Source organism: Lepidochelys kempii, chromosome 7, assembly GCF_965140265.1.
Source record: "Lepidochelys kempii isolate rLepKem1 chromosome 7, rLepKem1.hap2, whole genome shotgun sequence".
Lineage (NCBI taxonomy): Eukaryota > Metazoa > Chordata > Testudines > Cheloniidae > Lepidochelys > Lepidochelys kempii.
In genome coordinates this window covers 19332917-19359182 of record NC_133262.1, presented here as the reverse complement: position 1 = coordinate 19359182, position 26266 = coordinate 19332917, and the positions used below count along the sequence as shown (strand labels likewise).

Below are 26266 nucleotides of genomic sequence, written 5' to 3'. Positions count from 1 at the left end.
TTTTTTTTATAAAATGGACTGAAACAAAGCTTGCACTGATGTTTCCAGATAGGTTCTTTAGAGTTTTAATACACTTTTAATCAAGATATCTTATTTTTTAAATAAATACATCTCTTGCGGGGAAGAAGAATGCTATTTTAGTTGCTCATTTGGTGTACTTTAGTTTCTTTGCACGAACAACGTGTTGAAGTCCATATATGCCTCCTCATATTGCAGCTGTGCAGTTTGATGTATTGGTGAAAGTACAGTTATGGAGGTGGAGTGGATAATGTTCAACATTACTTCATGGTTTTTTAAGTGGAGGAAAAGCTTATGGTGGACCGACTAAGTTTGTAAACCTTCCCCTCCACCCTCCGGCAAGATTGATTGTTTGATACTGTGTGCTGAATTATCTCTAGTTCAAAAAGCTGTCTCCATTCTTACGGAGCTCGGATCAATTTCTTGCTGACAGCTGTATAGTGCTGGATTACCCAAGATACGATACACCCCTGGAGGGGTGGGAGAGCTTGTCTTTCATTACCGAGTACTATGCAGGTATTCTAAATGGCCTGATGTGGTAACTCACAAACAGGATGTTTGGTTTCAGAATAAAGGAAGCCAAGTTCTTCCTACTGGCACAACTTGGAAAAATTTTGATTGTTTGTTTGTTTTTTGTTGTTGGGGAAACTGGGAGAATCCCTGATTGAAAAGTATATAAAGAAAATAATCTCCTGTCACACACAGATAATACCTTGGTGTAGAAATCAAAGGGAGAACTTGATCCTTAAGCTTTCCTAAAGATGACTTAGCCATGAATACAACGTACAGCTGATTATGTACTGATTCCTGTGTCATATCATGTTATAAAAGTGAACTCACGTTGCAAAAGCTCTTTGAACTATCTCAAGTATGAAACAAGTATTTAGTAAGTTAAATGTATAATTACTTCTTGAAATCAGGCAGCTTATACTACTGGCATTTTTGGTGCGCTGTCCTTTTGCTGAGTGTGGTGCCTTAAACTGCTTGTTCCAAGCTATTGTGCAATTTCTAGATACAGTCTTTGAATTTTCTGTGTCTTGTCACATTTCACCCTGTGGGTATTTTTTCATTCTGTTGTAATAACAGGGGTGGCTCCTGAGAAATAGTACCTCACTTATGCCTAAATTCTTCAGTATCAGATTGTATCAGTTGTGTTTGTCAGGATAATGGTACTAGCCAACCTAAAATGTGACCTTTGCTCCTCTTTACATTTTGTTGTTTAATTTACATTTTGTTAAAGAGAAATTGTAACTAGTTAGTTTTGCTCTTCAACACTTTAAAGTTACATGCACCCCTTAAAAGAATCTTTATTTTCAGTATGTGCTTAGTATTCTGTGTCACTAAAGGTACTCTATATTATCAAATAACTTAAGGGGCACTGTGTGGCATTTGAAATCTCTCATTGCTCCTCTTTTCTAATCTGATGTTAAGTGGTGTGAAATTTTCAGATCCATAAAATCAGTTTCTTCACAATTAATGATGCTATGTAGCCATTAATTCAGTTCAATCAGTATCATTATTGATAAATGCCCATCTGATGCTTGAGTGAGTGTGGCATTAGAGCCTACATTACATATAGTAGAGTAATTAAAATTCATCCCCAAAGCCAGTAATTTTGAAGCAGTCCCATTAACTTCTCTGACTTTTGCTGGATTATAATGGATTCCCAGCTTCTATTATTCAGTCTTTTTTTTTTCTGTTTTTTTCTTCTCCAGCTCAGTAGTTGAATTTTACAAGATGGCTAAAGCTACATCCTTGTGTTGTGATCTCATGGGCAGGATGGGCCTGGGTCAGTACTTCGATAAGAGACCTTCAAGAAATAGTCTCATTTTTATTCAGTAGGTGGTGCTTCATTCTGTAAGTGTTGAAAATGCCACAGTATGCGGTCTTCTGCCTTCAGGCACACTCCTACATTGTTGTAAAATGAAAATTTAGGATTGGTTAGTATAACACAATTTTTAATATGCATTCTTCAGCCAGCAACAAACCTGGGACCTTTCTGTGATATTTCTAATCAAACTTTATGCTGTAAACTAGCTCTTGGGTGTTTTCAAAAGTAACACAATTGCTTTTGACAGTGGGCCTCTAAGAACACCCCAGAACAGTTGTTTCTGCATGCCTTTTCCAAAGTTGGGCTATGTATATGCCCTTTGTTGGCTCCTTATTAAATCCTCCTGATTAATTTGTCAACAGAATTCCAACAGTGTCCTACTGAGCAATTTATTTCCTTCTCCTTCACTTCAATGTATTTGGCATCTTCATACAAACTGTTCTGAGTATACCATTCCTCTGCTGTTTTCTTTTGCAGACCTGTGAAACAGCGTGTACATTTTCAGTGTTGTCTGTCTTCGTTGTGCTGGAGTTACCTCTGGGAGAGGCAGCCCTTTGCTGCTAAAACCTCCCTGGGATACCTATTCACCTTACTTTGTCTGTTGCCTTGAGTTTGTAAAATACTACGTGCTTAGTCACCTCCTCACCATTCAAGTCATCTGTCTTTGTTCAGTGAAACGCTGCATAATAATTTGTACTATTTGTTGTTATGGTAACTCTCAAAGGCTGCATCTGTTCAAGCCTATCCCATCATCTTTACTTTCAGAAGATTTTTATGCAGGAGTGAGCTGTAGTTACTGAAAGTGATGAAATTTCAATGGGAGTTGGACACCTAACTCCCTTAAATTCCTCGATAATGCTACTTGAATAAAGTAGTTGCAGTAAACAGACAGACTGTGCATCCCTTATGGTTTTTATTGTTGGTGAACCAGAAAATCCTTTACAGATAGCTCTGGTGACCTTACTCAGCCCAGAATTTGGATGTAGCAATGCTGAGAATTTAGCATGATCTAAGGTTCAGTTAGCATTAGTGAGCACTATTTTAAAAAAAAAATAAGCACCATGGTATTTTCCCCACCAATGTATTTTGAACACTAATCAAGGAAGAGAAGGCCTGTCAAATTCTAAAATCCAATGATTTTCTTTCATACAACTGCATCAACATACTGCATCAGGAAAGTAAAATGGTGAGAGATCAGAAAGACCGCAACCTCCCTCCTCCTCTTCTTTCCTCCCCGCCCCACCCCCCTTCCCTTGGGAACCAGGATGTCTGGCAACCCTGCACCTAGAGGCTGATCACTATAGCTTTCTTTGCAGAGCAATTTGTACTGCTGAAAAGGATTCCACTGAAAAGCTGAGCTGCGATGTGCACTAAATCTTCATTGGTATAGGCTGGTCTTCACTATGAAGTCCCCTGCATTAGCACCACAGCATGACACCCACCATAAAGCTGTTCGCACAGAGGTGAGGAGGAGAAGTTCGGGACCAAAGGAAGCTAGAGGGAGAAAATTGAGGGAGGCTGCAATGAAATGCTATTCAATCCAAAACTGCCAAGAGAGAGACATGGTAAGTTGGAGCAGGTTCCCCGAACACTTGAAATATCGCATTGAAATAATGCTGACTTGTCTCATTGTATTTATCATTGATTGGTCTACAGTTTCCTCAGACCAGCTTGTATTTCCTGTTCTGCAGTGGGTCTTTTGGACTGGATTTCCAACACTACCTTACATCTAAAGTGGGTTTGACATCTTACCATTGCTAGATTGTGCTTCATTCCTCTGCTGCTAGAATAGGTTAGGTCTCACTCTTGTCAGTGTGGTTTGAAACACTAACCCTAATAAAAATATTTAATTTTTTTAATATAGTACTTGGGAACTAGAAAAAAAACTATTTAAGGGCAGGATGTAGTACCCCGATAGAGGAAGAATCTGATACTGATATAAAATAGTTATCTTTTAAGAGAATAAAATGGTTCCACTTCTATTTTAGGATTCACCCCTCCATACATCTATCATAGAATGAGAGTGTTTGAGAGGCCTGATGTCAGATTGGCCAGTTGGTAATCAGCAAGAGATCAGTTAAGACTCTAGTCTGGCTCCTCTCACTCCCTCTTTCCTCCCCGGCTCCTACACTGAGTGACTATAAAAGCTCTTTGCAGCAGGTACTTTGGTACATAGGGGAATAAACATCTCAGGTTATCTGAACTTCTGATTAAAGAACCTGTTTGGCATTGGACTGCAAACTCATGCTGTCAATTCATTGCACAATTTACAGATGAAAGTCCTATCTATGCCTAGTGGTGGAAAAATGCCTTGTATCGGAGATCTGATCTTGTAGAAGCTAGTTTGTGTGGCGCCTCAAATAATTTTTGTTCAGTATGTGATCATTCTATGAATATAACTTTTGCCAGGTTTTGGGCCTGGGTTTGAAAAATATTCCTTAGAGCAAGAAAAAGTTGAATTTCCACTGCAATTATTTTCTCTCATTTACCTGCCAAGTCAGGATTCTGTTTCTCCAGTCATACCATCAGTAGTAACTCCGAAAGCAGAGCAGGGAGTTCAGGTGTTTTAGGCGTCAGTGATGTCAGATGTTTGTTACAAGATTATAAATATGGAACCTTGAACTCAGTTTTTTGGCAAGTTAAACATCTTTTCCATCCACTTTTAGGCCATTGTGACTTCACTTTGGCATATGGGTAAAGTTAGCTAATCCATATAAACCTCTCAACTTGTCCCTCAGAGTCCTGTTCTGAATTGTTAGGTTGATTATCCAGATAAAAGCAAAGTTTCTTCTTGTTCAATAGCAATGTAGCAGAAGAAAAAGTCAGACCTTTAATGGTTGCTGTGTACTGCCTGCTACATCTTGTGCTTCAGCTTCTAATTTTACTGCAACTCTTCCTAGTCTTTGTTCTATGATAGTTTTTCAGTTATTTAAACATACCTTTAATAAAATAAAAGTAATCACATTATTGGTGGCAATCAGCAACAGAAATGAGAGGGGGTTAAGGCAACTTTGTGAAAGTGGAAAAACTAATAACTGAAGTCAAAGGGGCTCTTAGTTTGGTCTGGCAACTATTCTATGCTAACTTTTAAAGGAGCCACCTCAGAACGCAATGAGTCTGGCATAGCTACAAGTACACAAAATCAGGAAAAATGTGTTCCATCTGGATGAAGGCTCCCCACCAAACTGAAAAAGTAGATACATGAGGTCTAGATTTCTCTAGAGCAGAGATTTCTATGAATGTACTTTACAGACTGAAGTAGTAGCAAGAGGCATCCTCTCTGGAAGAGTTTGTGTTTGTCATCTTGCCTCTAATATGAATGAGAAGGGAAGTATAATTCCATTATCCACACTGGTGGGGAGAGTTCACAGAAAGAAAATCTACTGGTCCAAATTACCATGCATATAATTGCGTTTAGGCCCTGAGCTTAGGGTATTGTATGCTTTGGAAAGGTGGATCGATAACTTTTTTTAAGTGTGGTTATACTTCTGAAAATCTTTCTTAAAATGATATCATGGAGTTCCATTTTTTTTCCCCTTAGTGACTTCGAGATCAAATTTGGCAGTTTATAAGTGAAAATGTTTTTCTAAGCATTGGCCTGAAACCTGGGATCTAAAAGTCAAGCTGGATTTTTGATGACTCACACATTGCCAGCTAAGTTCCCTCTAAGCTGTGCTGCCATGCGGCAGGCTATCAAGGGCCACACAGGCGGGGAGAGGCACCTCTTGCTCCAGGCTGCTGTGGCAAGAGAGAGCTGGGGGAAGTCATCTCTGCCTGCTGCAGCCCCCGGAAAGGCCTGCACCCCAAACCCCTCATCCCCAGCCCCATCCCAGAGCCAGCACCCCCAGCCAGAGCCCTCACCCCCCACTCCAACCTTCTGCCTGAGCCCCCTCCTGCACCCCAGAGCCCTCACCCAACCCTGAGCCCCCTCCCACACTCCGAACCCTTCAGCCCCACCCCCGCCACACATCACCTCCATATCGGTGCACATGACAAAATTCATTCCACACATGGATGTAAAAAATTAGAGGGAACATTGATTACCAGTAATTCTGAAGTTGGAATTTACATGATTATATGTGAACTAGAATAGAATCCAGCTCCCTCATAGCTGCTCTGACTTTGCAGCGCTATCAGGAGTGAAAACCTGTATGAGTCATAAAGCTATGCCTCAAAATACCCACAGGAAGCAGATCTATTGATCTTTACTACATGGGTACTTTACTGATCATACTGGCACTTTAAATATTAATTCCTTACATACATTTTCCATCACTTCACACTGAACAGTTTCAATACAGGAGAAGCTTAAAGATGTTTAGTAATTCTCACATTCTGGTTAGCAGCATAAGCTAATAATGAATGGAACTCAAATGAGCTGGTGACCTTTTTTTAACTAGCCTGTGTGTATCTTTCTCACAGTAGTATTGAGGTCATTGTAGCTCCATGAATTTCCTTTTGATTATTTTAAGTAATTTGTTATAGTAACACAGGAGGTTACAGGGAGGCCCACTATAGTGAAGGGCGAGGTTGAGTGCGAAATCTGTTTGTGTTTTTTTAATTCCTCATCCTCTCTATCCTTCACAAGTGAAGTGTAAAAGTGAAGTTATGAACACTGGAAGGGAGGGGAATGGGAACAAAGAAAAATACATTGTTCTTGGATATAGGTCAAATGGAGCTGCATATAATAATACATAGCTGTTTATCTTAGATGCTGAAATAAAAAAAGTAAGGTGGACGTTGCTATAATATTCCTCATGGAGATAGCCTCTGTTTACATACTGGCCTTTTGAAGCTTGCCCAAAGAGATGAATAGCCGAGAGAGACTGAAAAGGAAAACTTCACACAGTTCTCAAAAATTCCACCAGTGATACAGAAGAGGGGGCAGGTCTGAGTTATCATAAAAGCATTATATTTTATGTATTTAACTCATAAGAGGGAAAAAATCCCACGTTGTGTCAAGTACTACTACATTGTCATGCTTTCTAGCCACATATTTCAAGTTACTAAGGATTAACAGTCAAGAATTCTTCTGCTTCCTTTCTGAGCAAACCTGATTTCTAGATTAAACCACAGCTCTGTTCCAAGGGCTAATTAATTGAAGGATTAAATAGCCTGTTGGTAAAGAATGGTGTAGATATCTTGGCAACCTTGATGATATTTCAGCAAAGGCTTCTTATGCAGTACTTAAAGTGGTATAAACCTTTTCTTCCCATTAATGTCATTACTGAATAATTAGCAACCAATGTTTATATTACATTTATAAAAAGACAAATTAAGCTTTTTTATGCATTATGCAGAGATTTTATGCATTATGCTGGAGAAAAGTGCCTTTCAATTATGTAAGTGGGATCAGTGGATATTTTGATTGAAACTCCATATGCCAATGTAGAAATTAGTTCTATTTTTGACAGCATAAGACAACCCCGGTGGAATTAGGCACCAGACTAACTTTTCAGAGTGCATTTTCATGCACCACTTTTGACTCTCCTGGGTAAGGCTTAAGTGTGTAATTTTTCTTGTATACTCTTAGTTGTTAAAGTTTGATTAAGCTTTTCAACTAATCAAAGGAGCCATTCCCATTAATAGCTATGATGAAAACTCTCAAGTTAAGGAGCAAGTACGTATTTGTAGACATAATATATTCTCTGCTTTGAAAAATCCGGTTTTGAGCCAAAAAGTGTTGTTAAGGAGTTAGAACAGGGACTGGAAGTCAGGACTCCTGGATGCCATCCTTTAATATGCCACTGACTAGCACTATGACCTTGTGTAAGACTCGCACGGAATTTACCCCTTTGGAAAATAGAATACTTTGGATGGAAATCACCATGTCACTCCACTTACTTTTTTTTTTTTTTTTTTTAAGAGTATGTCTACATAGCATCTGGGAGATGTAATTCCCAGCACAGGAATTCCTCAGTTTGAGCAAATGCCTAAAAATAGTGGTGTGGCCAGGCTGTGGTGGCTTAGGCTGGTCATCCATGTACAATCCTGTCTGACCACCTGGGTAAATACTTGAGCTGCTAGACTGAGCTGCCACCTGTGCCACTGCTATATTTAAGCACTAACTCAAGCAGAACTAGTGTATGTATGTCTGTGTGTGCTGGGAATTACACTTCCCATAGCCTAAGAAGATTTGGTGTCTTTTCAGGCATCCACTGTCTAGACTGTGCTACTGAAGATGGCTATTATCTTCCTGGCAAACACTGATGGATAAATTAGTTGTTCAGAGCTACTCTCCATAGCCAGCAGATTCATTTTCGCTCTAGGACTAGGTCTTTTCTCCATTATGAGGTTGCCTTCTCAGACCCATACTTGTGAGGCTGGTCATGCAATCATGGAGCCTTCCTGAGTAGTGCATCCCATGTGAGGTTGTGTGCATGTCCTTCAAGCCTAATATTCCATTTTCCAAAAGTGTAAATATCCTGGCTTCCATAATAGGGTTCAAGAAATCCTCTTGTCTTGCAAAAATGAGTCACTACAGGCCTATAACTTTGCAGCACCTTTGCAAAGGACTTTCTTTCAAAGGTTTTGTAACAGGGTTAGGGGAATGTTGAAGCAATATTATGCGTAACTTTATTACACTCCTTGTCTCCTGCACCTCAGCTTAATTCTTGGCTGAAGCATAGACAAGGATTGTCTTTTTTTTTAGGACTTTCCTGAAACTGTTACACAAAGTTAAACTTCAGGGCTGTTTTACTTATCATGGCTTTATGTATGTGTTGTTAATTCTCTGTAGACTTGAAAGGGACTGCCACATAGTTTCTTAATTTGTGTGTATTTAAGATTTATTTATTATAAGTCGTATAAAGCATTTTAAATAGTATTTGGAAAACTATGGCTAACTTTTAAACAAAAACTGCTAGGCAGTAAGTCTGCTCATGTTCCTTGCATAGATTTCTCCACTTTGTGCATGCATATGCACATACATACACATTCCCCTCTGATCTTACAGAATTATTTCAGTCTTTATAGAGTGACCATAATATATAGTGTCACCTCATCTCTTCACAGCTTGAGAAGAATGGGAGCATCACAATCCTTTTAAACTCTTCAAAACCCTGTTGGCAAATAAACAGTCGGGATCTTCACAGCTTGCATCATTCCAGCCCTTGAGTTAATAGTTGACTGGTCCTACATTAGTGGTGAAACGGAAATCGGCAGCCTGTATCCAAAGTAATGACCCACCCAGCCCTCACATCAGATATCTCTTGGTCTCGCATCAATCAGCCTCTGAGTTCATAGGGCTGTCTATATTTAGAATCTTCCAGCCATCCCTCAAGATGCTCTGAGAGAGTAACTGGGTGTGTGACCTGTGTGGTGGCTGGCTGACTTCGAAAACTTCCTGTACAGCTTCAGAAACAGCTACTGAGTAGCCTGGCTAGTGCTGCCAAACACTAATTTGCTGTGGTGGTATAACCATGTTGGTCCGCAGGATTTTAGAGAGATAAGGTGGGTGAGGCAATATCTTTTATTGGACCAGCTTCTGATGGTGAAAGAGAGAAGCTTTTGAGCTACATGGAGCACTTCTTCAGATATAGTTCTGCATGTGTCTGGGCCCTTCTGAGTTGCCCCATCCTGCTCTCTGTATGTGAGCAGAGACACAGTATTTGAACTAATCCTTGTCTCTGCCCCACTGTTTCTCTCCCTTTCTTTGTGCCAAACAAATCAAGTATTGTAGTACAAAGTCTTGCATGGTTTTCTGTTATGGTGAGCCAAGAAGAAGAGCTAAAGACTTGGGTGTTCCTTATTCAGGAGATTCTGTTGGCTGAGGGATCCTGATACTCTCTGTGCCCTTGCAGGCCAGCTCCATCACCTAAGGCCTCTTCTGGTTCCAAATAAGGATCTTTAAAATACGCACAGCAGCAGACTTCATCCCATCTACTGATCCAGGAGTCATAAACTTGCAGATCATATATTTCTATCAAAGAATATAAGGCTTCAGGTCAGTTTGTTTTCCTGAAGATACAAGAGGGCTATAGATCTGTCAGCAAAGATGACTAAATATAGTCTCATACAGAAATACTCCAGGCTACTAGATCCAGCAGTCGGATCAAATCCTGTCTGGGGGTGTGGTTTGTAGAGAATGGAATTGAGGGATGGTTGCAATGGGTGGATATTTATACCCACGGAATATAGGAATGTTTAGTTTAAGGGATATTCACTTGTCTTCTTGTTGTTCACTGTCCCAAAAGCTTCTGTAGCCACCTGCTCAGACTCTAATCTTCTACAGCATACAGCACTAACTTCTGAGAAACAGCTGCATCTTGGGTAAGTCACCTTCTTACCAAGCCGGTCATTAAAACTGAACTGCTCGTGATCTGCAAAGTGGGATGAGAGGAATAGTTACGTTAATTGGGGTGGATAGTTTATTTTGTTAGACCATGGAAACATACCAGTGTAAGCTATACTAACAGCATTTTTAATTTGCTGTAATAGCTGTTTATAACATGTTTTAAATACCCTTTGTTCATACAGAGATATTTAGAGCTTCCTGATCTAAAACCACCAGTGTTTACATTTATAATTGGCTAGAAATATTAAAATCTAGCCAACTGGGGACAGAGGTGAAAGGCATTTCAGCACATTGTAAAATGAAGAGCCTGCCCTGAAGGATTGGCCAAACAGCATCTGGGCAGTGAGACAGGATGAGGTTCCCTTCAAAGTTCAGCAACTTCATCCTTGATCATCCTGCAGAGATTGCTATGGAATAATAGAAGGTGGTTACCACTATGACAGAGGTGTCATTTCTCACTTCTTTTAAGACCTGTAAAACCCAGAAAAGGTAGAAGGTGAGGCAAAAAGATCAGGTTTGTGTTTTGACATGGGGAAAACCCATGTGCTTGATATTCCAAGCCCATAGTTTTTTGAGTCATCAGTTATGTGTGAAGGTTTTCTGATGGTGTTCCTGGACTTGTCTTCACTGCAATGTTAGCACAACTTAGTACACGTCTGTTACTGCACTCAAGATAGCCTAGCTTCAGTGAGAGAGGCCACACTTCAAAACAACACGAGTTAAAATGAGTGTGTAACTGCAGTTCGACAACTGTGGCTGGTCCATGCCAGCTGGCTCAGGCTAAGGGGCTGTTTCAGTGTGGTGTAGACTTCGAGGCTCGGGCTGGAGCCTGGGCTCTAAGACACTGCGAGGTGGGAGGGTCCCCAAGCCCAAACATCTACACCACAATGAAACAGCCCCTTAGCCTAAGCCCTGCAAGCCCAAGTCAGCTGGTATGGGCCAACTGCAGGTGTCTGAGTGTAGACTACCCTGAATGATTGTATCAGCTGCTGATGAGTTTGTAACTTGAGCTGTTGCATCACAACTGCATTACTAACTTGAGCATCAGCACCCTTGAGCATCAGCACCCAACCCCACCACCCTTAACTGGCCAGTTAACTCAAGCTTAAAGCTCCACTTAACTTGAGCTAGAGATTTTTGTGTGTGAACGGAGTCAAGTCAGGGTTAACACTCAAGTTATAGCTCAAGCTATCCATTCTGTGAAGATATTACCTGTCTTCCAATATTTGTTTCCCTAAATTGGGGCAATTGCTCATGTTACTATTTGGCAGAGATGCTTACCAAATGTGGAAATTTGATTGGTGGGAATAATTAGCTTAGCATCAGAATATATCGTGGTGTGGAGCTCTCCAAGGAGCTGAATGTGTGCACTTCAAAAGTTTGTTGGAACCACTGTGAAGTTGATAATGGTTACAAGCCCTGAGATGAACTGTATATGGCCTATCCACAGAGCTGGTGACGTGCTCTTGAATGAGAAAAGTGTATAATGCACTATGTTCTCTTGGCACTGGTACCCACCTCCATCCTTTGATTGCATACATTATTGACAGCCAAGCTGATTAGCAATTAACTGAACACAGATGCTGTGTTCTGGTACTGTCTGGACAAATAAATTAACGTGTCTGAAAATAAGTTCCTCCCTTGGGGTGGGTCTGCCCTTTGGAGGGGTTATTTGAAGGTCACTTACCATTGAGCAGCTGACCATCAGCCCCCCAAAATGATTAGAAGTCACTGCCTCACTTTCAACTAATAATCCCCTAAAACACACAAGGCATCCATTAGTCTCCTAGTTAAGAGGATACAGTTCTTGTCTAAATCCCTTTCCTCTTGGAAGAGGTCTGTATCCCTGTTAGAGCCCTGAGAATCTATTCTGTTCCATCTTCCTCAGAATTAAAACCTTATGGGAACAATTAACATCCTGGCAAAGGAGGACTGGAAGTTGGTTCCAAGAGCTTGTTGGTGTAGTTTCTAGATTGCCCAGAAGAGGCCATTGCAGATGTACTTGCAGCCTCTGTCCAATTGGGTAGTGAAAAAGACTGAGATTAGCGCTGGTTTTACCGCACTCAATGGCCCCATTTTCAGCCATTCAAAGCTTTCCATAAATGCTTTGATTATAAATAGCTTAATATTTTCAGTTCTGGCAGAAGGGGTGACGGTGGTTTTGTTTGCCAAACTTGTCCATGTAATTCACAACTTTCCACGCTGTAGGTCCTTTAAATCTACTTGATTTCTCATTTCTGCATCTGTTAAAGGTCCCGGGAAGTAAAGAATCTCTTTCTCTCCCCTGGCGCCCCCTTTATAGATGGAGAAACTAAGGCAGAGGATACAGTTTGCCCACATTTCCTAGACGAAATTGATGTAAAATGTGGGGTGAGGATTTAGGAGCTCTGGCTTTCAGACCTGTGCTCTGATCATTTGACACTACCTATGTTTTAACAAAACGTTATTTCTTCCCCCGTTATAAAACTTTTTTATAACTGCCCTGATCACTTTCAGGTTGACAAGAAGCACCTTCCCTCTTGCTTTATTCATTTTCAGAGACCAGGAGCCTAACTTCAGATCTCCTCCTGTCTCTGTTAGTGACTGGAAGTATTTTTAGTGGGCTCAAAACATTTGTGATGTGTTCATGTGACAAGGGCAGTTCACTTGTTTGGAGTTGCTGTTGATTTCTAGAATATCCATTCAGGGCTTTTGCCAACATACACAGGGTACTCCTGTTTCATATTACAGTGACACTGCTTTGTCAGGGTAGAATTCAGCCCAGCATGGTTGGAGCCTGTCTCTGCTAACCTCATTCCATAGTACAGCATGTTCAAGCTAAGGAGAGGCATTTGCGTAGACTGCAAATTCCTTCATTTACTTCAGAACCAGTATGGAAACCTCAATGACTTCTTCTGAAACAGTATGTTTTTTTTCTTTTCCCCTCAAATGTGATGATATTGAGTTGTAAATATGGCTAGTTTGCTAGATAGACGTGAATAGGCAATGAATATCTAGGCTCAGCATTTCTGTCAATCACCGCTTACAATTTTGGTATTTGCACTCTAAAATTCTGTATAATAGCTGCTATTTACTACTATGAATGAAACAAAATTAAATAAATATCATGTACTTTCCCTTGTGTGACTAAATAACCACATTTCTTAATTTCTTTGGATTTGTGAGGAGAGAGACTTGGAACTTGTATATTGCCGTATCTGTTGTTGCCCCAACTCTGAGTATTAAAAACTAGAAAACCAATTGTGCTATTGATGGACTACTTGTTTTTAAAAGGTTTGTTTAGTTTCACTGTGTGGGTAGCTCTCGTGATGAGAAGTGGCTCGTGTGCAAAATAAAGCTGTTTTGGTTCCATAACTTATTGGAAATCATTTTTAATTCAAAAGGTCCTTGTCTTTTGGCTCCTTGTTAGGGCTGTTTCGGCTATGATAAGTGACTTTTTTTTCCCTTGATAGCTGAAGTCAGACTTTTCTGCAGCAGTACGCAGCAGAGATGCTGAACTTGCGTCTCAAGCAGCATAGAATGTTCAGAATTTGACAAAAAATGCCAAGCACAGATTTGCCTGCCAGTAAGTCCAGAAGAAGCAAATATACTTGCATTAATATTTAGGATTGGTTTTTTTTTAAATAGCATAAAATCTATTCTTATGTAGGCAGTTTATTCACATAACTCCTTCCTCTTCAAGCCAAGAATCTACCTCTTCTGGCGTCCCTCCACCTGTGTCCTGGTTTTACAAGCAGTCTTTATGGATGACTTTGAAACCAGGTGCTTGAACAATAGAACAGTGATGCTTCTCCGACTCCTGGCAAGTAGTATTGTCTTCTTAAAACTAGATGAAGATTAAGTTATTTTTGCAGTAACTAAAATTGTCTGTTAATGCTACTGGCAGTGAAAAGACTCAATGTTTACTAGTTTGTGGGATCCAAATAAAGATTTTTCCACACAGTGAGTTTAAACTTAATTTATTTTCTGTCTTAACAGTTAATGTTTTCAATGTAAGCTTTGTTAGAAACAGTTGGGTTTTTTATGCTCCTTCTTTTGAGTCAGCATTACTGACGCATCTCCCCTTGTTCAGAGGTTATAAAAGGTCAGCCTGCTGCGGCTGCATCTAGCTTAACATCCAACTACAACTTGTATCAAGAAATGTCAGAGAGGGAGGGGTGGAGGAGTGGCTGCAAATAAATGGAGATCCATAGGAATGAAAATGACATACTGTATTGGCCTCTGTGTTCTTGCTTGCAGAGCACAGAGCTGCTTTGTTGGGACAGAATGTGAAAATAGCCAAAGCATTTAAACTATTTGCTTTTATTTGAGTATGCTTTCTTTTATATTGCTCTGATAAATCACCAGACTAGAAAGCTGAGCTGTTACAACCCCAAAGGTGACTTGCAAAGAAAGAAATTGGGCTTGTGCATATTGGTTTTTATGATTTATAAAGAAGGCCTGAAAATTTAAAAAATAATTGTTTTGGTGTTTTGAATTAGGAATTCAGATGATGTCTAGGCTGGCAGGCTCTGGCTGGAGAACTAGTGTGAGAGACTAATGAAAGCTGAGTTGTTTAGAGCGGGAAGGACCTTTCAATCCATCTGCTAAAATGTTTTTGGTGATACCTATGTAATTTAGTGAGTAATCTTTTGACTAAGGAAGCTTATGTTAAAGGTTCAGCACCTTCATTCCATTCAACTGAGATCTCTCAGTAAACAGCCTACTGCTACTAATAGTTCTCTCAACATCAAGAAAGATCATCCTTTGCAGTCCTCATATTTCTAAAGTTTAGAAGAAAAAGGGACGGGGGAGCACTTTGCAGGTCACCTTTAAAGGAAGGAAAATCATTTTATTGCTGAAAATAATTCCAGAGTTGGGATCTGTGTGTTAAGAAAATGTTTATCTTTGGTGTTGCAGTTCTGAAATTCTTATACTAGGTCACTAAGAAGTCTCAGCACAGGACAAGGCCATGTTGTTCATTGCTATCTGCCATTACAAAACAGGAATTTACAGCTCCCTTATATTGGTGACACATGCTATTCACTCTGGGGATTAGTCTCAATTTGAAGCCATAGTATTAGTTCTAATCCTGTGGATCTAGTTGATAATCTGCCAAATAGTCAATGTGAACTGTAGTCTGGTTTTGCAGAGAGAGTGTAATATCCAGTGTGACTCACTGTTTGCTAGCTCACATTACCCTATGCTTTTGTACATGGTACCATGAAACACTATGGAGAGATGATCATAAACTAAAATCAGAAGGAAATATTTAAACACCATATTTAAAACGAGAAGTGACTTCATTGTTTGTAGGGTGGCAGGAGGGGAAGTTGTTCCAGGGATGTGGAAGAAGCTGTAGTAAGAGCACCCTTCTTTCCTGTTTTGGAAAATTGTGGGAAGGGAACTTAAAGGAGACCAAAATAGGAGAACCGGTTTGAGGATGCAGGGAGTGTGTTGATCTGGTAGCCAGACATAAAATGCAGCACACCCTCATGAAGAGTGTAAGATCATTTAGAATTGGATTTAGAGCTAGACAGGAAACAATAACAAGTATTTGTACTCTATGGGTATGTCTACACAGCAAAGAAAAACCTGCAGCTGGCCTGTGCCAGCCAAATTGGGCTAGGGCTGAGGGGTTGTTTTGTTGCTGTGTAGACTTCCAGGCTTTGGCTGAGGCCGAGGCTCTGGGATTCTTCTACCCGGCGGGCTCCTAGAGCCCAGGCACTAGCCGAAGCCCGGAGGGCTATGCAGCAATGAAACAGCCCTGCAGCCCGAGCCCCACAATCCCGAGTTGGCTGGCACAGGCCAGCCGTGGATTTTTCTTGTCTGTGTAGACGTACCCTAAAGGTGAGCTGTTGCTGCTGCTTCCCGGAGTGAAAGGAGTATGGCCACAGCACTGAGGATGCTTTCTTGGGGCAGAACTGGGATTTAGGGCTTGCCTTCACATACAACAGTGCAGCCACTCCACTTGTATTTGCACCACCATAGCACTTTATTGAAGACTCTACTGTGCTAACAGGAGAGCTTCTCCCATCGCCCTGGTTAACCCATCTCCCTAAGAAGTGGTAGCTATATAAGACTGTACAATACAAGTCTGTAGTGTAGACCTGGCCTTAGAAAATCATGATGAATGGATGGTAAAGATTTCAGAAGGGGGGTAAGAAGAAGTTCTGGCAATTTTCCAGAGATAAGATATCTGCAAGAAAGCTGTAGGAGAAAAAGGCATTTCATGGTCAAAGATGACTCCAAAGATTTCTGACCTTGAGCATGGAGATGAGAATGACAGTCAGACCAAAGGACTTTTTACCTAAAGGAAGACTTTGTCTCATGAAGCATGCAGTAAGTTGTGGTTATGATACACTCCAAAGCTCACAAGCAGATCATAGAATAGAATAGAATATCAGGGTTGGAAGGGACCCCAGAAGGTCATCTAGTCCAACCCCCGGCTCAAAGCAGGACCAATTCCAAGTTAAATCATCCCAGCCAGGGCTTTGTCAAGCCTGACCTTTAAAAACCTCAAGGAAGGAGATTCTACCACCTCCCTAGGTAACGCATTCCAGTGTTTCACCACCCTCTTAGTGAAAAAGTTTTTCCTAATATCCAATCTAAACCTCCCCCACTGCAACTTGAGACCATTACTCCTCGTTCTGTCATCTGCTACCATTGAGAACAGTCTAGAGCCATCCTCTTTGGACCCCCCTTTCAGGTAGTTGAAAGCAGCTATCAAATCCCCCCTCATTCTTCTCTTCTGCAGGCTAAACAATCCCAGCTCCCTCAGCCTCTCCTCATAACTCATGTGTTCCAGTCCCCTAATCATTTTTGTTGCCCTTCGCTGGACTCTCTCCAATTTATCCACATCCTTCTTGAAGTGTGGGGCCCAAAACTGGACACAGTACTCCAGATGAGGCCTCACCAATGTCGAATAGAGGGGAATGATCACGTCCCTCGATCTGCTCGCTATGCCCCTACTTATACATCCCAAAATGCCATTGGCCTTCTTGGCAACAAGGGCACACTGTTGACTCATATCCAGCTTCTCGTCCACTGTCACCCTTAGGTCCTTTTCCGCAGAGCTGCTGCCTAGCCATTCGGTCCCTAGTCTGTAGCTGTGCATTGGGTTCTTCCGTCCTAAGTGCAGGACCCTGCACTTATCCTTATTGAACCTCATCAGATTTCTTTTGGCCCAATCCTCCAATTTGTCTAGGTCCTTCTGTATCCTATCCCTCCCCTCCAGCGTATCTACCACTCCTCCCAGTTTAGTATCATCCGCAAATTTGCTGAGAGTGCAATCCACACCATCCTCCAGATCATTTATGAAGATATTGAACAAAACCGGCCCCAGGACCGACCCTTGGGGCACTCCACTTGATACCGGCTGCCAACTAGACATGGAGCCATTGATCACTACCCGTTGAGCCCGACAATCTAGCCAGCTTTCTACCCACCTTATAGTGCATGGGGGAACAGAACAGGTAACCAAGGCTGAAACTAGTTTGGAGATATCCCAGAGGAAGATGGTTAAGAGTACAGAGCCAAGAACAGAACTTTCATGCTATTCCATAAGAGAGGGGAAGATTTAAAGCCTAACCCATAAATGAGAGGGAAGCATTTGAAGAGGTGGGATTCAAACCAGTTGGAGACAATGTTCTTGTTCGCTAATCCATAGTATTGAAAACTGTCCTGACATGGAGAGTGAGGAGAGAGAAGTAAAACTTGATGTCTCCTCCTTTATCAGCGTCTTAATTCCACATACATCATTTTAGAAATCTCTTCTTTGTCACGACTGTGTCTTGCTTGCATTTAACTTCATCTACACTTTGCCCTGTGGACCAACAGTTATGTGGGATGAAGAGGGTGCATATTTTAGGGAAAGACTGGTGGAGGAGGAAAGGGTTAAAGAAAAACAGAAAAGAAACATACATTTTAGATAATCTGAGGGCCAGCCAACTTTACAGCCAGTGAGAATGGCATGGAACCTCCTCTGTCAGTGAATTGAGTTTTAACAGATTGCTGGTAATAGCTGATCTTATTGTCAACTTCTATCAGAGGCTTTTGTCGATGTCACTAGCTAGGCAGGTGAAACTTCATAAGCTTCTGGGATAAGATCCTCCGTTCAGAGTGCCGTGTCTATGCTTAAACTGCTACAGCGGCACAGCCAGCTGTTCTCCTGTTGGCATAGGTAATGCATCTCCCGGAAAAGGTAGCTTTGTCAACAGAAGAATTCTTCCACCAGCCTAGTGCTATCTACACCAGGGGTTAGGTTGGCATAGTTACATCTCTGGTGGTGGGGGGGTTGATTTTTTTCCCCATGCCTGAGAGATGTATCTATGCCAATGTAAATTCCCAGTGTAGACCAGCCCTGAGTTTAGCAATTATGCCACGTTGGGGATTAATTCAGCAATGAAGTCTTGCAAATTATTCCTAATCTTTTTCTTAAGAAAAATTTGAAGAGAAATTACTGTATGCCGGTCACTGACTTTGAAAGCCTATTCCATAATCCAAACACTGGCCATGTAAAGAAATTCTGATCAATACTTAGCACTGAACACTATCTCTGAAGTTTTACAACAGCAACAAAATTTTCTGATATTCTCTGTGTAATCAGTGTCCTAGTTTATAGTTTAAATTCACATGCTTAGTTTTTGTAATCTGAAGTAATGGAGTCTTTCTAGATGATTCATTCATGGCTAATTTACAGCTCATCGTAGATCCTTTTTAGACTGGCATGAAGTTATTAGCAACTAATGCATGGTCTTAATCAAATGTTAGTTTAATTACAGTGAGCAACTCTGGCAAATGGACTTTGGTTAATGTGAAAATTACTTGCTGACGTAAAGGTTTCATTAGTCTTCCTGCCAGTAATATTTTTGTAGAGATTTGCTCTGCGGGTACCAATGTTATGCTGTATATCTAACAAAGTGATCTGTTGCTTCAGATTTTCACTTACGCAGTGTTTTTAGCCCAGTCCATTGTTGGTAAAACAGCAGTCATGTGAACATTAACTAGTGCAACAGAAAAAAAAATAAACCCTGTACTGATGCTTTGCATGGGAATTCTGGCTCCATAATCTGTGGCAGGGGCATGGAACTCCTTTAGAATCATGAAAGACTTTCTGGGAGCATCTTTTATTTTTTACTTTATTAGAAAATTCTCTAGTTACTTACTTTTAAGCAAATCTGAGCAGTATTCATGAATGTAAACTACACTGCACACAGCCCAGGAGCTTTAATTGATTGTAGGGCGATTTTTGCTTCCTTGTCTTAGAGCAGAGGTTCTCAAACTCTGGTCCACAGACCACCAGTGGTCTGCGAGCTCCATTCAGGTGGTCCGCGGATAGTTCCCTCTAAGGTGCATGCTTGGGTGGCCGCACATGAGAGAATGAAGGGCCACCCACCTTACTAGTGGAGCTGCACAGGCGTGGCTCCACTAATTAGGTGCCTGGACCCTGGAGAAGAGACAGATATAAGGTGAGGTGGTGGCCTTGGGGGATATAGAGGGTAGGTGGGAGGGGGCAGTGGGCTGAGAAGAGGGGGTGGGGGGAATTTGGGACATGCGGGGCTGTGGCAGCCAGAGAAAGAGGTGACTTTCCCCAGCTCCAGGGCAGCAGTTGCCAGGGAGAGAGAGCCCGCCTTCCCAGCCTCAGCTCTGTGTGGCGGAGGAGAGAGGGCACATCCATCGCATTAGAAAGGTAAGACTACTGATATTAAAATGAGTTGTGTTTTTATTTGTAGAACAAAAAAACTTTTAAGTTTTTTAATATAGCGCTTTACTATAGTTAGCTAACAGTACAAACAACATTTGGAAAGATAATTAAGTGGTCCACCGAGAACCTCACCAATTTTCAAGTGGTCTGCGGAAAAAAAAAAGTTTGAGAACTGTCTTAGAGCATTCACTCTGCTCTGTGCCTCCTGTAGACGATCAGTGAATTCAGAAACTGAAACAGTCTTCGTTTCCCTCTAGTAACTCTAGTAAAATATAATATTATGGCAAGTCTCTATTAGAGGAGCAGAGCACAATCCATATCAATTAGAATTATGTTTAGACTCCACAATGAAGGATATTTCAAAAATATCTAGGGTAGAAATGAAAGATTAAACCTATCTGGAAATACTTCATCCCATCACTGTAGTGTGTTAAGTTGCAACTTTATTGGTAACTGTAAGTCCCTGGCACTATTAGAATAATATGTAGTCATTTATACGGATGGACTGGGCATCTAGTCTTGACTGTGGCTTCTGTGATATCCATGGTGACATTACAAAGTATGCTTTAAACCCCTGTTTTATGTTGTACAGTGTAAAGAATTACTTGCTTGTGAGGAAGGATGGAAAGAATGTATACAGGATGGCTCTGGTAGGTTAGCAGTCTTTCAGTCCCAATGAAAAGGTCAACTGTAACTTAACTGTTTTAGTTTTTGAAGTTTAAAGACTATGGACTCATTTTCCACTTGCTTATCTAAATAGGAACCCTTAAAAATATACCTGAAATGGAAATTGGGTAACATAGCAATTTGATTGCTCAATTTTGGAATTGGGTGCTAACTATGATAAGTATTGAAGCTAAAATAGAGTACCCATAACGATGAGCATAAAAAAGGTACTATAAATCAGGTTCTCCTGTTTGCCCCATTGCATAATACTAGAGTATCCAGTGAAGTTGAAAGGTGACGGAGGAAAGTCTGTGGAAAAGGAATTTCATTTTTATTGTGTTAAATATCTGGTGGCAATGAATTTCACCGGTTTATATGAAAGGCTTTTTAGTGGGATTAAAAAATTATATCCTTCTGTAGTAAAAATGAGAACATCCACAGTTGCATTTAAATAGGTTCCAAAAGAAATGTAGGCGTTGTCTTCATGGGGAAACTATTGCAAAATAAGCTATGTTGAGAATTTAAAGCACAATAGCTATTCTGTGTTAGCTTTCCTGCAGGTACTCCTTTTCTGTGCTAAAGCTCTGACTCTGCAGCCCGGTAGTTCAGATTCTGGAGGGAGGGGAGTGAATTGCAGCACGCATTAGTGTGACCCCACCGTAATTCCCCCATGTGGACACCACAGGTGCGAAATAAGATACCTGTTTCTGTTAAGGTAAGTTCCTTTTTAGTTCATGCCTTCGGTGATCATATGGGTGTTACAGTGCAGCATGCTAATAATGCACACTGCAGTTCACACCCCCATAATCCAAACTACAGGGCTGTGTAGACAAACCCTTTGTGTGCACTTTTTTGGCACTTTAGCCTTAATCTTCTTACAAAATGGATTAAACTAAACTGCAGAAAGGTACATTTAGCCCTGGTCTACACTACGAGTTTAGGTCGAATTTAGCAGCGTTAAATTGATTTAACCCTGCACCCGTCCACACAACGAAGCCATTTTTGTCGACTTAATGGGCTCTTAAAATCGATTTCTGTAATCCTCCCCGACGAGGGGATTAGCGCTGAAATTGACATCGCTGGGTCGAATTTGGGTTAGTGTGGATGCAATTCAACAGTATTGGCCTCTGGGAGCAATCCCATGGTGCTCCATTGTGACCCCTCTGGACAGCACTCTCAACTCGGATGCACTGGCCAGGTACACAGGAAAAGCCCCGCAAACTTTTGAATTTCATTTCCTGTTTGGCCACCATGGTGTGACCACACAGAGCTCATCAGCAGAGATGACCATAGAGTCCCAGAATCGCAAAAGAGCTCCAGCATGGACTGAACGGGAGGTACTGGATCTGATCACTGTATGGGGAGATGAATCCATGCTATCAGAACTCGTTCCAAAAGACGAAATGCCAAAATATTTGAAAAAATCTCCCAGGACATGAAGGACAGAGGGTAGCACAGGGACCCGCAGCAGTGCCTTGTGAAACTTAAGGAGCTCAGGCAAGCCTACCAAAAAACCCAAGAGGCAAACGCCCGCTCGGGGTCAGAGCCCCAGACATGCCGCTTCTATGATGAGCTGCATGCAATTCTAGGGGGTGCCCCTACAACTACCCCACACCTGTATGTGGACTCGTGCAAGGGAGTCTCATGCAACAGGGATGAGGATTTAGGGGATGAGGAAGATGATAACATACACCAGGCAAGCGGAGAAACCGTTCTCCCCGACAGCCAGGAACTGTTTGTCACCCTGGACCCAATACCTTCCCAACCCAGGCTCCCGGACCTTGAAGGCAGAGAAGGCACCTCTGGTGAGTTTACCTTTTGTGAATATAATACACAGTTTAAAAGCAAGCGTGTTTAATGATTAATTTGCCCTGGAGACTTGGGATGCATTCGCAGCCAGTACAGCTACTGGAAGAGCCTGTTAACGTGTCTGGGGATGGAGTGGAAATCCTCCAGGGACATCTCAATGAAGCTGTCCTGGAGCTACTCCCAAAGCCTTTGCAAAAGGTTTATGGGGAGGGCAGCCTTGTTGCATCCTCCATGGTAGGACACTTTACCATGCCAGGCCAGTAGCACGTAATCTGGAATCATTGCATAAGAAAGCATGGCAGCATGTGATCCCAGTGTTTGCTGGCATTCAAGCAACATCTGTTCTTTATCTCTGTTATCCTCAGGAGAGTGGTGATATTCATGGTCACCTCGTTGAAATAGGGGAATTTTATTAAGGGGACATTCAGAGGTGGCTGTTCCTGCTGGGCTGTTTGCCTGTGGCTGTAAAGAAATCCTCCCCCCACTGCATGGCTAACAGGGGGGATGGGTGAAGCGATCATCCCAGAGAGAATTGGGTGTCTGGGGGTGGGGAGGGGGGGTTAGTTGGGTTTGTGCTGCACATGAACCTGAAAACATCAGCCCCTCCTTTTAAATGGCCAATGTGTCTTTTTCAATTTTACTCTCCCTTTTTTTCCTCCTGCAGCTGCAAATGTTTTAATGCTGCCACCAGCATCTCCATCTTAGAGGCTAGTGCAGATAAGAAGGTGAAAAAAACACACTCGCGATTAAATGTTCTGAGCTCATGCAGTCCTCCCGCACTGAAAAAGCCCAGCAGAATGCATGGAGGCAGACAATGGCAGAGTCCAGGAAAGCACAAAATGAACATGAGGACAGATGGCTGGAGCAACAGGAAAGGTGATGGCAGCATGATGAGAGAAGGCAGGATGCAATGCTGAGGCTACTGGAGGATCAAACTGATATGCTCCGGCATATGGTTGAGGTGCAGGAAAAGCACAGACCGCCACTGCAGCCCCTGTGTAATCAACCACCCTCCTCCCCAAGTTCCATAGCCTCCTCACCCAGACGCCCAAGAGCGTGGGGGGGAGGGGACGTGCTCTGGGCACCCAACCACTCCACCCCAGAGAACTGCCAAAGCAACAGAAGGCTGGCATTCAATAAGTTTTGAAGTGCAGTGTGGCCTTGTCCTTCCCTCACCTATGCGGTCCCACCAGTCTGTCTTGTTTTCTGGGCCCAGAATTGGTATTCCACAGCATGAGCCTGCCCCATTGCCACCAGGATGGCGCACTCGTCACCGCATTGCCATTGCTTCCTCACCTGCTTTTGCAGGTTCTGGTTCTGCATATACTTCATGATAATGCGTGAGGTGTTTACAATGCTCAAAACTGCCGCGGTGATTTGAGCGGGCTCCATGCTTGCCATGGTATGGCGTCTGCAGGAGAGCAGAGTTGCAAGGGAAGCGGTGGTTGGATGACCAGTTTTGCAGACCTACTGCACCGTCTGCTGCCAGGACACAACAGCTGAGGGGGCTGCACGCTTGCTGTGGTATGGCGAGACAAGAGCAGCCGAGCAGAGTTGCAGCGGAAGCAGCCCTGTGAGACCACCGGGAGAGCAGAGTGGCAGCAGAAGTGGTTGTTAAATGACGATGGTTTGCAGACCTTCTGCACCGTCTGCTGCCAGGACACAACAGCTGAGGGGGCTGCACGCTTGCTGTGGTATGGCGAGACAAGAGCAGCCGAGCAGAGTTGCAGCGGAAGCGGCCCTGTGAGACCACCAGAAAAGCAGAGTGGCAGCGGAAGCAGTGATTCGATGACGACTGTGAGCAGTCCTACTGCACCATCTGCTGAAATCAGTATGGCGCCCACACAGAAAAAAGGTGCAAAACAATTGTCTGCTGTTGCTTTCACAGAGGGAGGGGCGACTGACAACATGTACGCAAAACCAGCTGTGACAATGTTTTTGCCCCATCAGGCGTTGGGAGCTTAACACAGAATTCTGTTGTGCAGCGGAGATTGCGGGAACTGTGGGATAGCTACCCACAGTGCAATGCTCTGAAAGTCTACGCTAGCCTCGGTACTGTGGACACACTTGGCCGGCTTAATGCGCTTAGTAGGGGGAGAAACAACTGACTGTATAAAATCGCTTTCTAAAAAATTGACTTCTATACATTCGACCTAATTTCATAGTGTAGACGTACCCTTAGTGTAGAATAAGTTTTCACACAAGGAGCTATGTTAGGACATAGATATTCAGGCCTGTCTGTAAAGGCCTATACGCTAAGAATTTAGGTGTATTCTTATTACTTAGCTAGTTATAGAGGTATAAAAGAATCAAAATCACTGTCTGCCGGTGTAAGGGCCTTCTCTTACTGTGACAGTCTGATGCCCTGTTCTTAGGCTAAGGCCTTTGGCTAAGCAGCAGAGGCGGACATAAGCTGGGAAGCGAACGGTCACATCCTCACATTCCAAACTAGTCACATTGAAATAAGGTGCTATTGCGCTGTTAGGCATTATCAGGACAGGATTGTATTCCTATTACCTTCAGAGAAAGAGAAGAAAATGTAAAAGGAAACTTAGTTTGATAGCATTCTGTTTGGCAAGAACTCACTTATCAATAGCTGGGATGTGAAATCCTCATTTCTCTGTTGTTCTATCACTGTAGTCCACACTTTTCTGTTTGTATAATCTGTCTGGTTCTGTGATTGTTTTTGTTTGCTGTATAGTTAATTTTGTTGGGTGTAAATTAATTAAGGTGGTGGGATATAATTGGTTAAATAATGATGTTACAATATGTTAGGATTGGTTAGTTAAATTTCAGTAAAATGATTGGTTAAGGTAGCTAAGCAGAACTTAAGTTTTACTATATAGTCTGCAGTCACTCAGGAAGTAAGGGGGGAATGGGGGTGGGGAAATTGGAATCATGTTTTGCTAAGGGGGGAATGGGAACAGGGACACAGGTAAGGCTCTGTGGTGTCAGAGCGGGGAAGGGGGACACTAAGGAAGGAAACTGGAATCATGCTTGCTGGAAGTTCACCCCAATAAACATTGAATTGTTTGCACCTTTGGACTTCAGGTATTGTTGCTCTCTGTTCATGCGAGAAGGACCAGGGAAGTAAGTGGGTGAAGGAATAAGCCCCTAACAAGGTAGTGCAGAATAGCTATTCTGAGCCTATTTCTTGTGTAAATAAGCCCTTAGAAGGGATCTAAAGCCTGTTCCGTGGCATTAGCTAGTTTCTAATTGAGGGCGCGGGGGTGGAGGGGGGGAGAGGAGGGAGTTCCCCTATGGGCAAGTTAATATGTAATTGTCCACTGTAGGTTTTCTTGCACCTTCTTATGAAGCCTCTGGTACTAGCTACTGTCTGATCCAGGATGGCAATTCCTTTGTTCCTGTTTAGAATTAGAAGGTTGCATACTTCATTGCTTCTGCAGGCCACTCTCATTGTGCACACCAGGGGTTTTCTGTCTCCCTCCCTGCCCCCATTCTCCTCCATTTCCCCTTCATCTCTTCCTCCCTACCCCACCCCCCATTATTTCTTTTTTCTGACTGGAAGACAGGCCGTTTAGGGTGTCAACATTTTAAACGCTCTTGGGATGACAGGCAAAGCTGAGCTGGGGGGCGGGGGTGTTATGATGGAGTTATAAGGTGTTAATGGTTTCATTACTGGGTCTTTGATCTGTGTGCAGTCATAGAGGTGGTTGAAGCTGCTGAGTCTGCTAACCAAAGGCTGGGGCTCAGCATGTCTCTCCCTTTTAGTTTTCCTATTTTCAGCAAAATCAATATGATTCTGCCCACTGGTGTCTAGACCATGTCCCTAAAATTGTGGAATTGATTGGATGCACCATTCAAACATCATATTACATACAAAGAAATATCCTCATACAAAGAAATGTCATCAAGTTGAGTGTAGGGCCTCAATTCGCTTGGCCAATTAGCCCACTTAGGTAGTGTATGAAGAGACACATTGGAGGAATCCTGTGTGAGT

General features: G+C 42.3%; 1 protein-coding gene across 13 annotated transcripts in view; it reads left to right on the top strand.

Moving 5' to 3' along the window:
* The window catches only part of TMCC1 (transmembrane and coiled-coil domain family 1), a 201578-nt gene that overhangs the window by 120239 nt on the left and 55073 nt on the right, over positions 1–26266 (top strand). The window contains exon 1 of one of the 13 annotated variants that reach the window (XM_073351264.1): positions 2453–3414. The exons of the other annotated variants lie outside the window; for them this stretch is intronic. Coding sequence (XP_073207365.1) covers positions 3253–3414 — 162 coding nt within the window. The 5' untranslated portion in view covers positions 2453–3252. Of the gene's footprint in view, positions 1–2452; positions 3415–26266 lie in introns of those variants that run through there. 13 annotated transcript variants of the gene reach the window in all.